General features: G+C 46.5%; 5 protein-coding genes across 5 annotated transcripts; 1 reads left to right on the top strand and 4 right to left on the bottom strand.

Annotated features, from left to right (window-relative positions):
• Nucleotides 1-196: 196 nt before the first annotated feature.
• On the bottom strand, nucleotides 197-1922 carry EDB82DRAFT_518320 (fungal-specific transcription factor domain-containing protein). Its single transcript, XM_025725813.2, has one exon. The coding sequence runs from the start codon at nucleotides 1587-1589 to the stop codon at nucleotides 231-233; it is 1359 nt and encodes a 452-aa protein (XP_025594374.1). The 5' UTR covers nucleotides 1590-1922; the 3' UTR covers nucleotides 197-230.
• A 508-nt stretch (nucleotides 1923-2430) lies between these two features.
• EDB82DRAFT_518318 (general substrate transporter) lies at nucleotides 2431-4460 on the bottom strand. Its single transcript, XM_025725812.2, has 4 exons — nucleotides 4230-4460; nucleotides 3197-4175; nucleotides 2996-3140; nucleotides 2431-2944 (listed from the first exon to the last, which is right to left on the bottom strand). The coding sequence occupies exons 1-4, from the start codon at nucleotides 4334-4336 to the stop codon at nucleotides 2520-2522; spliced, it is 1656 nt and encodes a 551-aa protein (XP_025594373.1). The 5' UTR covers nucleotides 4337-4460; the 3' UTR covers nucleotides 2431-2519.
• Nucleotides 4461-6799: 2339 nt separating this feature from the next.
• On the top strand, nucleotides 6800-8765 carry EDB82DRAFT_453529 (major facilitator superfamily domain-containing protein). The gene is made up of 4 exons (XM_025725810.2): nucleotides 6800-7001; nucleotides 7058-7268; nucleotides 7324-8143; nucleotides 8194-8765. Exons 1-4 carry the CDS (start codon nucleotides 6874-6876, stop codon nucleotides 8580-8582), a joined length of 1548 nt encoding a protein of 515 aa, XP_025594372.2. The 5' UTR covers nucleotides 6800-6873; the 3' UTR covers nucleotides 8583-8765.
• Nucleotides 8766-9346: 581 nt separating this feature from the next.
• EDB82DRAFT_580769 (uncharacterized protein) lies at nucleotides 9347-10787 on the bottom strand. The gene is made up of 4 exons (XM_025725809.2): nucleotides 10614-10787; nucleotides 10457-10564; nucleotides 10008-10402; nucleotides 9347-9950 (listed from the first exon to the last, which is right to left on the bottom strand). Exons 1-4 carry the CDS (start codon nucleotides 10761-10763, stop codon nucleotides 9395-9397), a joined length of 1209 nt encoding a protein of 402 aa, XP_025594371.1. The 5' UTR covers nucleotides 10764-10787; the 3' UTR covers nucleotides 9347-9394.
• A 3693-nt stretch (nucleotides 10788-14480) lies between these two features.
• On the bottom strand, nucleotides 14481-15265 carry EDB82DRAFT_469307 (complex I intermediate-associated protein 30-domain-containing protein; the record flags this gene model as incomplete). The annotated part of the gene is made up of 2 exons (XM_025725808.2): nucleotides 14481-14672; nucleotides 14721-15265. 2 exons carry the CDS (start codon nucleotides 15263-15265, stop codon nucleotides 14540-14542), a joined length of 678 nt encoding a protein of 225 aa, XP_025594370.2. The 3' UTR covers nucleotides 14481-14539.
• Between the last annotated feature and the right edge of the window lie 103 nt (nucleotides 15266-15368).

The following is a 15368-nucleotide window of genomic DNA, read 5'->3' as shown; positions in this document are numbered from 1 at the left end:
TAGCCTCTGTGTAGCATGTGAAGAGTATATAAGTCGGCAATATCCTGCAAGTCGTTGCATGTGCTCCACCACGGTTCTTGTCGCGCTATACCATTGATGGGGGGTGTAGGCGACGGCGGCTACGACTTGGACAGCACCTTATCTGCCAAGATACCTGTCACAAGATCACGTTACATGCGGCTCTGCTACTTCAGTTATGGGTCTTCATGTATTAGTTATTAGTTTGACTACTATAAAGTCTTGAGAATCGCTCCTGCATCATACCCCCATTCAAATTCAAGATCCGTCAACCTCCAAAGTGCGCCCCAACCAGTCGTACGATCAATCGATTTAAGAAGCCTTGCTATTTGCTTTCTCTCGTTGACATGCGAAAACAATTTCCCAGCGACGTAAAGTGGCTGTATGGAATTGACAAGACTGCCGGGATGAAGATTTGCACACGAGATGCCACAAACTTGACGTGCATGCCACAGAGCCAGACATTGATAATCTAATTCATGACCCAAGTTGCGCATTTCAAGCATCAGTATACACGCAGTGTGATAGATCTGGTTGCTGGAAATAGCGGCCCAGTGTGGGAAAAGCATAGCTGGGAAGATTTGCTTATCGCCTGCTTCAACCATGCTTATTGGCTTCATTGTTGTAGGGCGTTGATCAAGCCAGAATTGTAACTCGTTCCAAAGCTGCTGCCATTGTTCTGAGAATGGTCTGTCATCTTGAACGTCTGCGCGTCCGAGTTCTAGACTTTGTGTCCTTCGAAATCTTAGATCGCAGACTTTTGTACACAGGTATATAGCCCAGTTGGCTTGCATATCGGGTGATTCGCGGCTTCTCTCGTGGAACATGTCCCGTACATATCTTTCGATCTGCTCGGAAGAAACCAACGATTCAGGTGCAGAAGGTGCCCATTTCGAGAGTGGAAGAACCGTCGTCTCTGTCCCGTCGGATATTATGGCACCGCATAACTCCATTCTGGCGTAGCACCAGAATACAGCTTGAGGTAGACCGCCAGAGAAGCCATCGACTCCAAAGAACTCAAACAATGAAGCACATCCTTCAACATGACGTTTCCAGTTCTTGGAGCCTCCCGACATCAGTTCAAAGACAGCTAGGATACAAGCCGTCACCAACATATTCGGATCTTTGGCTTGTAGTCCAGGACTGAGTAATCTGATACTCTCCTGATACAGCTCAAGACTATCACAACCACCTTCTTGCGTCAGCCCTCTCCTCTCCATCTGTCTTGACGAAAACGCAAGCATAGCATATAAAAGCGCAGGCGATTTCTGCGCCATGAGCGGTACATGAATCTGAAAGTGTTTATCCTCATCGAATTTGTCCAGATATGGGGCACACTCCGTGACCCAATTTTGAAGATAGCATATTAACCTGTCATGAGGAATATTGACAGTGACGTTGGAAAAGTCGAGTGTCTGTGGTGACTGTGTAGGTGTCGCTTCTGCCTCTGGGGTACATGATGCGCTGGGTGATAGCGCAGACAAGCCTGCAAACAGAACAGACCTAAGTTCTTCCTGGAGCTCTATGAAGCGTGGGTCAAGGGAAAAGTCTTCCGGGGGGAAGAATGCCATTGTGAGCCGATGTCGATCGGCACTGGAGTGGGGAAGATGTCCGATGGTAGTGTTGCAATTGAAGACGAGATGATGGCAAGCAAACGCAGTCACATCCAAAAGAGGAACTGTAGCCTCTCCTCTTTTCCGAAATCCTTTTCCGTTGAAACAGAGCAAATTTGCAGCGTCCGGTGATCCCCGGATGACCCCATACGAGTGCCAGTAAGCTGGGGAACTACACCAATCAAGGGTAATTTTCTGGGGTTCGTCGGGGAACTCGCTAGACCGCTTTCGTGGGCTTTAGGCGACCATGACTCGTAGTAACAGACGGAGAAAAAGTCCGTTCAGTTTGAGAGCAAGCAACGTTGCCCCAGAAAGTCCAGTTTAATCAGCACTTTAATCGTCTACCCCGCATTGAAGAAGGTATCATTGCATTGAGGAGAACATCAGGTGGCAACTTAAAGGATTGTCTTGATGTCGCATCAATTTGAGCGCTTTTTTACCGGCAATTAATGTTATACGCGTATACGAACATTTTACTGTCATTTCTAAGGAGAATTAATATACAGAGCCTGTATTCTATGGGAGTTATAACCAAGGCAATACGGAAATTTCTACCAATATTTGGCCAGTAATGTTGCATGTTGTATCTATCGGCCACCTTGACAGGTATGTCATACGACTTTTTGGAGAACACATGATCGTGTGGCGTTAGTTTCTGCGATGAATCTGAGCCATCTATTGGGCAGAAATTAGTTATACGATTGTCTATTTCTGATAGATGATCAAATCTACACCGGATCCATGCATAGTAAAATGTCAAATACATTGCTATACTTATCACTGGCAAATAATATAAAAATCAAGGATATAATCAAGAGCCATCTTTGTAACATTATTCGTCTTCTAACTATGGTATCACATCCCCTGCAAAATATCTCATAACATCCATTACAATTCCTCAACGTGCTTCTCGCCCTGCTTCTCCATAGAAACCTTTCGGTCAGAAGCAGATCCAAGAAGTCCAACCTCAGCCTGAGCCTCACGAAGAAGCTCAGCATCCTGCTCTCCAGCGCGACTCTTGAAGACACGGTCCATATCCTCAAGGGATGCGTTCTTGGTCTCGGGAAGGAAGAACCACACCCAAAGAATACCGGCGAACAGGAAGACAGCGAAGAAGATGTAGGTTCCCCATTCCCAGGCCTCGAGCATGGGAGGAACGAAGAAGGCGATGGCAAAGTTGTTGAGCCAGTTGCTGGAAGCACCGATAGAAGCACCCTTAGCACGGATGGAGAGGGGGAAGATCTCGGAGATAAGAGTCCAAGAAACAGGACCCCATGTAGCACCGAAACCAGCGATGTAGACCCAGATGAGAGCTAAGAGTCATGTTAGTCAAGATCATAAATATTGAGAAAGGAGGTACTAACCAACTGCGGACCAACCGGCGGCAACGTGATTGGGCCAGTCGTGACGGTACTTGGCAACGATAATTCCGACAGTAATCATACTGGCGCCCATGACAATGGAACCAACTTGAAGCATAGGCTTGCGGCCAACACGATCAATGATCAACTGAGAGACAATTTGTTAGCTTGCGATTTAGACGAATTCGTTGTTGAGGAACTTACCATAGCAGGGATAGTGCTGATGAGGAAAACGACACCAGTGACACCAGTTGCGAGAAGAGCGATAGTTCCACCAGTGAGACCCAGGCTAATAAAAACGTTGGAAGCGTAGTAAATAATAGCATCGATACCAGACCACTGCTGGAAGAACATGATGAGCCAAGCAGTGCAAACTCGCTTAAAGTTATCCATAGATCGGAAGCAAGTGACGTATTGAGCAATCTCCTGGTGGAATCGGCTCTTGCCCTTCTCAGCGAGGTGAGGGAAATCCCTAGCAAAAACCTTTTGCTCAAAGACAGCCTCGGCCTTGATCTCGAGGTACTCAACCTGAACCTGGTCAGAGTCGATGGGAAGCTTCCTCATCCAAGCAAGAGTAGACTTGGCCTCTTCATCTCTGCCAACCTTGACGAGCCAGCGTGGAGAAAAGGGCATGAACCAGATACCAACGGCGAGAATAGCAGCGGGAATACCCTGGATAATGGAAGGAAGTCTCCAAGCAAGGTCGGATTGTCCATCTCCGGTTCCACCAATGTAGTTGCATCCGTAACCGACCCAGAAAGAAAGCATGATGCCGAGAATAGTGGCGAGTTGGTAGAAAGAGACGAGAAGACCTCGCATATGGGGAGCAGAGAGTTCGGCGTTGTACAGAGGTCCTACACCACTGAAAAGACCGACACCGATACCAGTGAGGAATCGGCCGGCGTAGAGAAGAGATGGGTTTCCGGCTGTGGCGCCGACGTAGAGGTAACTGCCGAGAACGACCCAGCAGCAGGCGATGAACATGGTGTACTTTCGTGAGATGATTTCACTGAGGACACCAGCTGATAGAGATCCTAGGATACCTCCGAGCTGGAGGATAGATGTGAGCCATCCAGTTGCTGAAGATGATTCGACAACTGAAGGGAAGTTTTGGGTGAATCTGGTCATGACAAGGGATTGTCCCAGAACACCTTGTTGGTAACCATACTCGAAACCTCCCAGACTGTAGTTGTCAGTAAGTTTAATGTACTCTTGGTCACTTGCACAAGGTACTCACGATGCGAAAAAGGCAATAAAGATAACCTTGGGGTTCTCGCGAATAGACTGCCAGACAGTCTTTTTAGAAGTAGACTCCATGGTATAAGGTTCGTCCGAGTTCGACATGTTGCAAAAGAAAGAAAGAAAGAAAGATGTCGAGATGTGGAGAGCAATGTTGAAATCTGGGGTATGGAGCAGTCGAGTCCTTTTTAAATAAACATTTTTGTGTTTTTTACTACTACCCCATAACTCTCCATGCATGGATCGGAACTTGTTTATTTTCTGGGGTTTCCTGACGAACGTCTACAAGGTTGAGATGCGTAGGCTATGACCCCTTGTTTAGGCTTAGTTTGGTTTGAGTGTCTGACCACCCACTAAAGTACCCGGTTAGCCGCTGTAGAGGATTTAGAGCCTCACTAGAGATGTTGTAATGACGAGTACTAAGTTGAACTGGAATCAATTGTATTGTTTTGCGGTATTGTATTGTTGATCGCAATTGTTATGTCTTGAGAATATGCAATTGCAGTAATGATATGAGTCTACCTCACTAAGAGAAGAACATGGCATTGTCTGAGTCAGAACTGTCCTTGCAATATATTATGTCACAAATTATTAAAAACACGAGATAGCTTCAACTGCATGACTTTTGTCGTCTTCTTTTCTTGGTCAAGTGGACTCACAGACTCGCTCAGTGAAGGCGTTAGTCAGTATTTTTACCCAAAAGGGGGTTCATTGGCGACATTGACCAGGTTTAGCGCGTCAAAGAATTGAACCTGGGGCCCCGCGTAAAAGAAAAGAAAATTCTGGTTGTCGTGTGTCCCCAATTCCAGTGGATCACGAAAATAACGAACCCGACAATTCAGCGTTGGATGGGGTCCTTGCTCAAAGCCTGGAACACGAAACTATTTGCGCGAATGATTAATGGTTTGGTTTGAGCCTCATGGCGGTGGAAGCTTTCTTTAGTTTAGTTAACCTTGAAGCTTTAGATGACAGAAATAAATAGCCTAAGAGGAATGATTTAAGTAGCGTAAAGTGGCCTAGTAATTTAGTCTCTTATGCTCCTGGGTCCGATGGCTGGGTATGATTTATCCTACGCGTAGTTGACTATGTTCAATTGTTGGCTGAGAATTAAGGGTGCAAACTTTAGAGGAACTGGCCCTCTACCTGTTGTCACGCCGGTGTTATCGACGAGGGCAACTTAAAGCAATTGGGTTTACGATAATGAAAACTTGGAGATGGAATTCATAACTATCAAGACATAACAATAGCACGAGCATTCTTTATACAAGGGATTAATGGCCATCGGTTGATTTTATTAATTGGATATCATACGTCTAGGGTAGCTGTGATAGTGTACGACCTTACCTTCGAGTATTCGCCTACTAATTACTCTCCCTTGTACATGAACATCTTGTTGTCGCGTTCGTTCAGTAAGTCTTGGGATTGAGGGCGCGCAGCTCTACTTCGATCGGGAACAGATACAGACCAACGCGCGTCGAGTTTGAAGTGCGACCGTGGAGATACCCTGGGACAAATTGATGGCCTGGGATGGCCTCGCGACACGGCCACCAGCACCTCAATTGACGAAAAAATTGTAGAGAAAGGCGTGCTTTCTACGCGTCCAAATGTCTAAGCTGTGTCGCGCAACTACGAATGGTGTATGTATGGGAATCGAGGTCGGGACGCGTCGAGGAAGATTGGAATGGATCGCGCTGGACATACCGAGGAAGGCTGGTAGGGACACTGCGTTGGGGGGTTCTCGTATGTGAAGAAGAAGCCGCTGTCGCCCAATTGAATTGAGCAGATTACATCCGCCTTGACACCTGTCAGAAGTATTGTCGCTTAGTGCATTGCATGGGAAGAGCCAGATGGAATTGACTGTCACGATTCTGGGCGGGGACAGACGGAAATTCCACCAGCCGAAACCGTCAGCCACGCCCTCAGTCCGCCACAGTTGGATAGCGTCACTCAATATCTGGAAAAAAGGTAGCAACAATTAATCAGTCCTAAGGTATTGCAATATGTCGGAACAGGCCACAACCTTGAGCGGCAAAGGGGTGATTTCTGTATAGGCAAGTATGATGGCTCGTTTCTACAGAGACTACTTCGGCGAAGAACAGTGTGGGAGGATCCCGTATACGACAAGGCGATGTAGCAACAACATGCATGTCATACTCAAGAAGAATATATACAACCCAGCAACTGCAACATGCAATAATTAAAACCACCTGTTATATATGTTTCATCTGACTCAAGATGCTTTTGGAAGATCTCTGCTGGTCACTCGCTTGAACGAAACAAGTTGCACATCAATGTCCAGGGTGATCCCATACCCGCTTTGCGGATAATGCTCCATTTCCCCGGACTCTTTCCCCAGAATCCCAACCTTATCTCTTTGTCAGATCCTACCTATTGATTAGCCATACGCAGTCTAGACTCTCCCTCGTTGCCCATTTGGTCCAACAAACCCCGTATCCGACAAGACACCAACCCGTCATCCGACACACTATCTTCCCCCTCAATCTTGGCATCGTGGGCAGCGTTATGATTCGACGCAGATGTCAGATAAGCTTAACAATAAAGAATATTAAATACAGACCCCTGCCGTTGAATTTCTTGTTGCACTTCTTTCTTGAGCAACGTTGAGTCTCGGGATATCCATCATGCAGCTCAAAGGTTCCGATAACGAAAAAGAGATCGGGCAGGATGGAAAGGACTTTGGTGATGGGGTGCAAGTCGAATATGCTGTCGCACATGATGCAGCTGCTCGGGGACATCTAGCCACCGATGAGTGAGTCCTATTTCAACATCTCCAGGATACATTGACATCTAATTAACTTGCTGTAGGCATGGCAACCCAATTGCCAGTTTCGATGCATCAGCCGAGAAGAAACTACGCCGCAAGATTGATTGGCACGTCATGCCGACAGTTACCATCCTGTACCTCATGTGCTTCGTCGACAGAGCCAATATTGGAAACGCGCGACTGGCTGGTCTTGAAGCCGACCTTGGCCTTGCTGGCTACGATTACAACCTTTTACTAACAGTCTTTTACATCGTAAGCACACACCCACTCTCCTCAGTCCCATGACTAACATATATGTTGAAAACAGTCTTACATCGTATTTGAACTTCCCGCAAACATGGCATGCAAGTGGATTGGACCCGGTTGGTTCATCCCAGCTACCTCAGTATGCTTCGGTCTCGCCTCCCTCGGCACAGCTTTCGTCAATACCATGGGCGAAGCATGCGCTGTACGATTCATCCTTGGCATCTTTGAAGCTGGCATGTTGCCTGGTATCGCGTACTACCTCTCGCGATGGTACCGTCGTAGTGAACTAGCATTCAGACTCGCCATCTATGTCGCCATGGGTTCCTTCGGAGGGGCCTTCGGTGGCCTGTTGGCTTCTGGAATCCTCAAGCTTGATCACTTCGGCTCTTTGACAAGATGGCGAATGATCTTTGCTATCGAGGGAATCGGCACGATTGGATTGGCACTTATCGGATTCATCACCATGACTGATCGTCCCAGCACAGCTCGGTGGCTCAACCAAGAAGAGAAGGACTTGGCTATTGCGCGCATCAAGTCTGAGCGCGTAGGTGTCACAGAGGTTCTTGAGAAGTTCTCATGGAAGCTAGCTCGTCGAGGTATCTGCTCGCCGGTTACATTGGGAACTTCGACTATTTTCTTGTTCACAAACATCACGGTGCAGGGCCTTGCCTTCTTTGCACCGACCATTGTGAGAACTATCTACCCAGAGGCATCAGTTGTTCAGCAGCAACTACGGACAGTACCTCCTTATATCGTTGGGACTTTCTGTACCCTTGGCCTCAGCTTCCTGTCAACTATCCTTGATCGTCGAAATATCTTCATCAATGTCTCTCAACTTCCCGTCATAGCAGGTTACATCATGTTTCTCAGCACCACAGATCGTAAGCACTGCCCAAAGATCATAAAGAAAATGCATACTAACTGATGACAGCATATGTACGCTACGCTGGAACATTCCTGATATGCGCAGGCACTTTTGCCAACGGTGCTCTCTCCAATGCTCAAGTTTCAGCCAATTTGGTAACTGATACTGCTCGTGCTTCCGGCATTGGCTTGAACGTCATGTTTGGTAATGTCGGAGGATTGATCTCTACGTGGTGCTTTTTACCTTTCGACGGACCCAACTATCCGATCGGAAATGGTCTCAACCTTGCAGCTTGTTCGTCCATTTTCATACTTACTATTGTTTTACATGTGTACATGAATTGGAACAACAATAGGAGAGCAAGGATTGATGTTGGGCAGGCATTGGCTGGACGAAGTGTCGAGGAGATTCGCGATTTGGATTGGAAGCATCCTGGTTTTATGTGGAGGCCATAGTTTGCTTGGATCATGTTGGCAGCTGTATTTGGCCTGCTTCCCGGGCACAATTGTTTGTTTGTATTTTTCTCTTCCCATTGTCGTCCGGGAAGCATGTAGAGTCGACGGTTCAAATTGCTACATGTCACTGATATCAAGACATGACTAGTGTTACAACTTTGGTTATGTCTATTATGCTTTGACTTTCTGACAACGTATCCGCAATGATCAAATGTTCACCATCTCCATATCCCGAATGTTATTCGGGATCAGGTGTGATTTCATCAAGTGTGGTTGCTCAAAAGTGAGGTAAAGGATTACTCCGTCGTCGTTCATTGCAAGGTGGACCTGCAAAGTACCAGGTCTCTCAATAACCAGTCTGGGTACTTTACGGTACATAATCCACCGAGGGATCTGTTTGTGTTCTCTCTCCCTTCATCAGGTGGACTAAAGTAAATCATGGCATTGAAAGTTTTCCAAACGCAACTTCAATCAAACCGATGCTAACCATCAGCACGTTGCTAACATCGACTGTGTGTCACTCAATTCCGGCGGTCTCTTCGTCATGATATCAACTAACACGGGGTGAAGCCGATACATGATGGGTCTTGATAGCCACGTCCAGTGAGTCAGCGTGAGACGACATGTACTTGTACGGTCTCGAGATTGAGGTCTGCATTTAGGTAGTAGATATACAATGCAGATGCACTGAGTTGTTTTGGGTTGAATGCGTCACATTTTCAAAAAGTGTTGTCGTTAAAAAAGTAGTATTCTTTTATTATCCCAGTAGCATTAAGTTATATATATAGGTAGAGTATAGTATGTCTAAGTAATTAAGCAAGGTCCGATCCCCTTGTCTGTGTAACAGTTTTCTTCACCAGCACATTCCAGCCCTTCTCTGGTCTTGGCTGGCCATTCTTGTCTGCAACGGCAATGTCTGAGTGACTGCTACTCCAATCATTGCGAAGCTCCTTCACAGAGTCAGTCTCGGCAGATCTGCTGGTTCGCTTCGAGCCTTCACCACCCTTGACATCGTCACCGTGGTCAATAATGGTAGTGACGCCGATGCGCTTTCCAGCATTATCGTGGAGGTCGAACGCTTCCTCACCGCCTTCTACACCATGACTGCGGAGGTAACCGACACCGGAGGGATGGTTGCTGCCGGTTCTTTGCCAGGGCCTGGCAGAGTTTCCACCACCGTCGGCAGAGGATCCGTTGCCAAGAAAGCTTCGGAGGAGGGGTCGAAGAGTAGCGACTGCTGCGGCGGTGATACCGAGACCAGTTTCGACGGTCGACCAGATGGCGACATCGGATGTTGAGTATAGGAAGTCGTCGATATCGGTCAAAGAGTAGAGGTAGGGGAATCGAATGATGGTAGCACTGGAAGCACTGTAATACATTGTCAGCTATTGCCCGGAAACATGGATATCAAATCGTTTGACTTACATGGCACCAGCTGCCAAGATACCAATAACAGAGATCTTGGTTCTCTTGCTCATCTGCAACTTCCAAACAAGGAACATGGGAAGAATACTGTATGTCCAATCGGACACACAACTGATGGCGGAGTAGCCATAGAAAGCGTTGGCAACTACACTCGCATCGAGACAGCTTCCGTTGGGAGGGTTGGAGGAATATCGCTGCCAGAAGAGAGACGTAGGTCTGCACTGGAGTACGAAAAGCAAGAAGAAGAACAAGCTGTAGAGCTCAGTAATACCGGTCGCGACATAGATGATCATTCGGTGTGTTCGGGTAATACAGATTCGGAGCAAGAAGATGGCAATACTGGCTTTGACAGCCATGTTGGCTAGGACGTATGTCGGTTCGCATGTCCACCACATCTGGAGATCTGTTAGACACATGCGTCACGTAATAACGGTATCAAAGTAACGTACCTGCATAGCCTTGACGAGATCATGTTCAGTAGTAATATCCTTGAAATGACGTCCAGTTCCATATCGTGTTCCAGTGAGTTCGTAAGAGCAGAAAACGATAAACATAAACTTGAACCTGTTAATAATGATCCGTCATTAATCAAAGCATAACGCATACCTGGGCGATGACGGCAAACCAATCATCCAGCGCAAAAGCCTTGATGACAAAGGCACGACAATAAACACGTAGTACAGTCGCTATTGAGGAAAGGATGACGAAAGTGTATCCAACCGCAGCAATCTGCGTCGCTCGACTCTCAATCGCCATGTTTGCTGAAGAATGTGGATGACTGAGCCAGAAATTCGGGACTGAACAGACAGGGGACGACGAGTGGGCATTTCCCTTTTCTAAGCGACCGGGAGAAATCAGGTCGGGCTATATATGAGAAACACGGAAGTGGTCTCCTTTCGCCACCCCAAAAGCGGACCTGTTTCCAGACCAGGATAGCCTCATCTGTGCGGTGTTGTGGAGAGGACCGGGCAAGGAGAGAAACGGGGAACAATCGACTATCAGCGGAGCATTAGAGTAGTAAGCTAAGTCGGGTCTAGACCTGATGTGGCTGCAAATGATCTTTGGTTGAGTTCACTCCTGAATAGAGGGCTGACGGGAGAAGGTGCCTGACTTGTTCTACAAGCATCGAGTCAGACAGCACGAGTCAATTTAGTATCTGAGCCAACCAATGCTCTGGAACATCGCCTTGATGTTCTGCTATTCCAAGACTATGGGACGCTAGCCCGAGCGCGACTGGCGAGGAGATCTTGCTCCATGGGCTGGTTTACGGGTCTAACGCTAGCTTGGAAGCTTTCGTGTTTCGTGAGTCAAAAAGTGGTTAAAACCATTCGGAAAATCGGATAAAGTCACGGAGATTAACCACATGAAGAAAAGCGCATGGCGAATTCGCCGGCGAGACAAGAGTCGTGAAAATTTCTTTTCTCTCTAGTCAAGCTGTCAGGCGTATTCACCACGTGCACTACAACGGGAAGGATTTCTGTCAGAGAAGGGATGACATTTTAGAAGGAGGGGATGGAGCCAGTGTTTTATTACTTTGTGAGTTTGTCCACCAAGCTGGTGCTCTTGTGGTGCGTATATCCGGGGTCTCGGACAGTTTATCTAATATTCCCATGGAAATTCTTAGTGCTCGTATGACGCTACTGTCCCCTTTCTTTGCACTGAGAACCCTGACAGTGCTACGTATCTCGATCGTAATGTCATCACGTGATGGTCTTCCATAACTCGTGGCTCCAGATTTTATTAGCATTCTTGACAGGGGAGGTCTAGATGCCGAATGTCGGATGTTTTTTTGCAAGCCACAACGAGTCCTTACTAAATGATAATGACTCGAGAGCTTCTCCTTATGCCTGATTGCACCTTTATTATTTCCTTTTTCTCAATAGTTTGGCCAAGTAGACTTATGTCTCGGTCTAATACGTCACGCGACTGTCGCATTTAATTGCTTTAGGTATCGATCATTCAATAAAGAGGAACCAGACTTTAGTGGTTAGTGAACCATCAATTAATAACTATGGGTACTATAGCTTGAAGAGGTTATCTTAGCCCAAAAGCTGGGGATGTGCTGTCATGAACGAAGGGTTCATGAATGGGATCCATACAACAAGAACATCATAATAAGCATAAGCTTGCAGGATACAACGACTAACGTCTAATTGACCCCATAGCAATAATCCAAAACGACCGAGTGACATATAATGACATTCCAGTCGAGGCATTTGCGGTAATGCCCCGGAAAGAAGTCTCCAGAGGTTGCAAATGCGGCTCCGAGCATATAATTAGTTCGTGTTGAAAAATGTGATGGGTCACATTTAAATGATTCAGGTCTCGCTTGCATAATGCGACGAAAATCACGCCTTTCTACATCGAGTCTAAGATGAAGAACCCCTTGTGGGTAAAGCCCTGTAGCTGAAAATTGATCTACAATGACACACAGACTGGCAGAGAACTGCAAATGGATCTGTCCATCCCCTAGAAAATTATTCAACTCCCAAATCCGATGCATGTACGTCGATCGGTGGAGAGCTTTTTGATGTCGTAAGGCTCAGTCATTGATGGTTGTCAATCTTCTGGTTTTATCCTTGGCCGATCTAGTCTTCTTCGACCTTATCGCCTGGTTTATCCCGGACCCAATGTCTATCATCATTACGCTTTAACAGATGTAGTGAAGATCAACAGGAAACCGTCTTCCGGGGCTAGGATGATACTCATCCGTGATGATCAACTGTACCATCTCGATAGTAAGAGAGATTGCCTTTATGGATGTCGGCGAATAATTCTAGTATCCGTATTTTTAAGGCGTCACGTTGCAATGAATGATCTGTTTTATCTCATCATTGTCTCCAGACCTTAGAGTTCGAAGTATTGACAATTAAACGGTACTCTTTGACATTTACACAGGGAGCGGTTCCTTCAACTCGTTTAATTGTTCTAGCTGCCGTACACTAACTCGTAGTATGGACAAACAACATGGGCTGTATTGCCGGCCGGCTCTTTACAGTGGCACTGACATGGTATAATCTCAAAGGGTGGAATCAATGGTTTTAGTGCAGAATCGACAATTTGAAGAGGCCATATGACAACGGTAGCGCTATACTAGAAAACTTGGCATGGCCAAGACGGCGGCAATGGCAATAGAAATAACCATTACGGCTAAGTATATCCGTTATCGCAACGCGACGATCACTGATTGTATGATAACGTTTGCCCCCAAGCTAGCGCTTAAGCCACGGAGAGTGTTGAGGATGAGTGTGGAAAGCCGCAGGGTAAGTCGCATTTTTTTTTTTTACATTTATCATTAGCTTTAACCCACTAACATGCTACGACATTCTGTGGACAAATGTAGATAATTCTCACCTACATATCATAGTGCACTGCAAGTGCAATGTCATGAGATAAATTGCGACAGAAACAGAACGACCACGTACCAAGTAGTCTTGACAGTCCACACAATCCGTGGTTTTGTCAACAATTTGGTCAGGCCGAAGGGATTTCGGCGAACAGCCTAGGTTGTCGATAGCTCTTCTTTCGGCCAGCATTGTCAATTAACAATGTGAGATTAGACTCCCTACTTCGGATTTTTCGCGCCATTAGCACTAAGGCAGTTAAACCAAAACGTCCGTGATGCCACCTTTAGCCTAAGGTTGTAACTTATGGTAAACAGCCTACTGCCCAACAAAGCCACACATCTCAAATATATAAATCGGACATCATCCAAATAAGGCAGCTGGAACTTGTGATTCGGATTCGGAAATGGATAATCTGAAACAGAAGGTTGTATTGATAAGACAAGGGTCTCCACGATCTTCTGGAAACGCCACGGCCCGCGATCCAAATTCTTCATGAAGAAATCTTTACCACCCAATCGGAGGACAGAAGTTTAGAAAATGCTATCACTGTTTCGAGAGTTGTGACCGGAGCGGTGCGATTGAGTTTAGCACTAATGTTTCTTCTAGACCGATCTAGGCATGTTGTTCGGGAGGGCAATTTTCCAATGACACGAGATTGGCGAGTGAGTTTGTCGCTGGCTATGCCTTCTTATGGGCTAGTCTAGGATGTAAAACAACCCAGGCAGACTTGATGCGGCGGATGCCGACGACGACTTGAAATGGGCACTCGACAGAGGGCCTGAAAGCGTCCAGAACAAAGTGCATTCAAGACGTCACCGCATGCATCGAAGCAGCATGGAATAATGTGGCCATGATGCCTTCTTAAGCTTGTTGCGGTAGTATAGAATTGTACGAAGAATGTGTGTATGTGTACGCTTATCAAATCTGATTTAACCTTCTCGCCCTTACACCAACATGTAGGTCACGATGAATTCAGTACGATTCAGATGCATTTTGGAGACAAGTATATAAAGAAGAAAGTTATTGATGGATTACAAAATTGTATATTGTCAACTGGATCTCCAAAAACAAGGCCAAAAACCACGAAGTCGGGTGTTTACAACCATGAGGCTTCTTGTCTGTGTAACCTTGATATAAATCCTGAGAGATCCTTCTCAATGAGGTCCAAAGCAAAACAACAGCTTATTAGTACACCTCGATTTTCTTGCCGCACAGTTTCTCGCAAGAGACTTCAATCTTTGGGGCCTCGCAATCCTGTCCCAAAGCAGTGACAGACTTGATTCTGAGCTCAAAGTCGCCTTGCTGGGTGGTCTCGAAGCTGTGTATAATTAGCACCTGATTATATCAATTGAATTGTTTTACTCACCTGCGAATCATGATACTGGCACCAAGAATGTTGTGCAGATCAAGAGGCTTAGCATCCTTCTGAACGGTTCCTCGAACAGTAGGGACAAGATCCTTGAAGTAGATTACAACCTGGTGAAGTTCGATCTCTCCTTTGGTGATCTTGGTAGCAGGAAGCTGGAAGTCATAAGCCCAGTTGACCGAAGGCTGATCCTTGCCATCCTTGGTCTCGACGTCAGAGTCCCTGATGTTGATGGTGTAGATCTTTCCGTCCGAGTAGGGGATTTCAAGAAGAAGACGGTCGTAGGGGGAGAGATCAGTGGGTGGAAGACCGTCAATCGTACGCTGCGTGGCAAAGCCAGAGCCACCAAGAGTCTCATGATCCAAGTGTCCATGGAACTTGGCGATGGGGTGCGAGAAAGGGTTCTCGTGAGTCTTGGGCTCAAGGACATCGAAGTAGGACTGGCTGATACCTCCACGGACGGTATCATCCGAGGCAGTCCAGATGTGCTTGTCCCATGGGCTGAAAAGAGCCAGGGCGGTGACAACGACTTGGGGGATATGCATGTTGGATTGGAAAGAGAAAGTTAACGAGTGTGATGGGCTTGGACTGGGTTAGTTACTGTTGAAGAGGAGAACAACATGTTCTTATGTATTTGGGTGGTCTTTG

Source organism: Fusarium venenatum, assembly GCF_020744135.1.
Source record: "Fusarium venenatum strain MPI-CAGE-CH-0201 chromosome Unknown EDB82scaffold_4, whole genome shotgun sequence".
Classification (NCBI taxonomy): domain Eukaryota; kingdom Fungi; phylum Ascomycota; class Sordariomycetes; order Hypocreales; family Nectriaceae; genus Fusarium; species Fusarium venenatum.
This window is presented reverse-complemented; position numbering and strand designations above follow the sequence as displayed.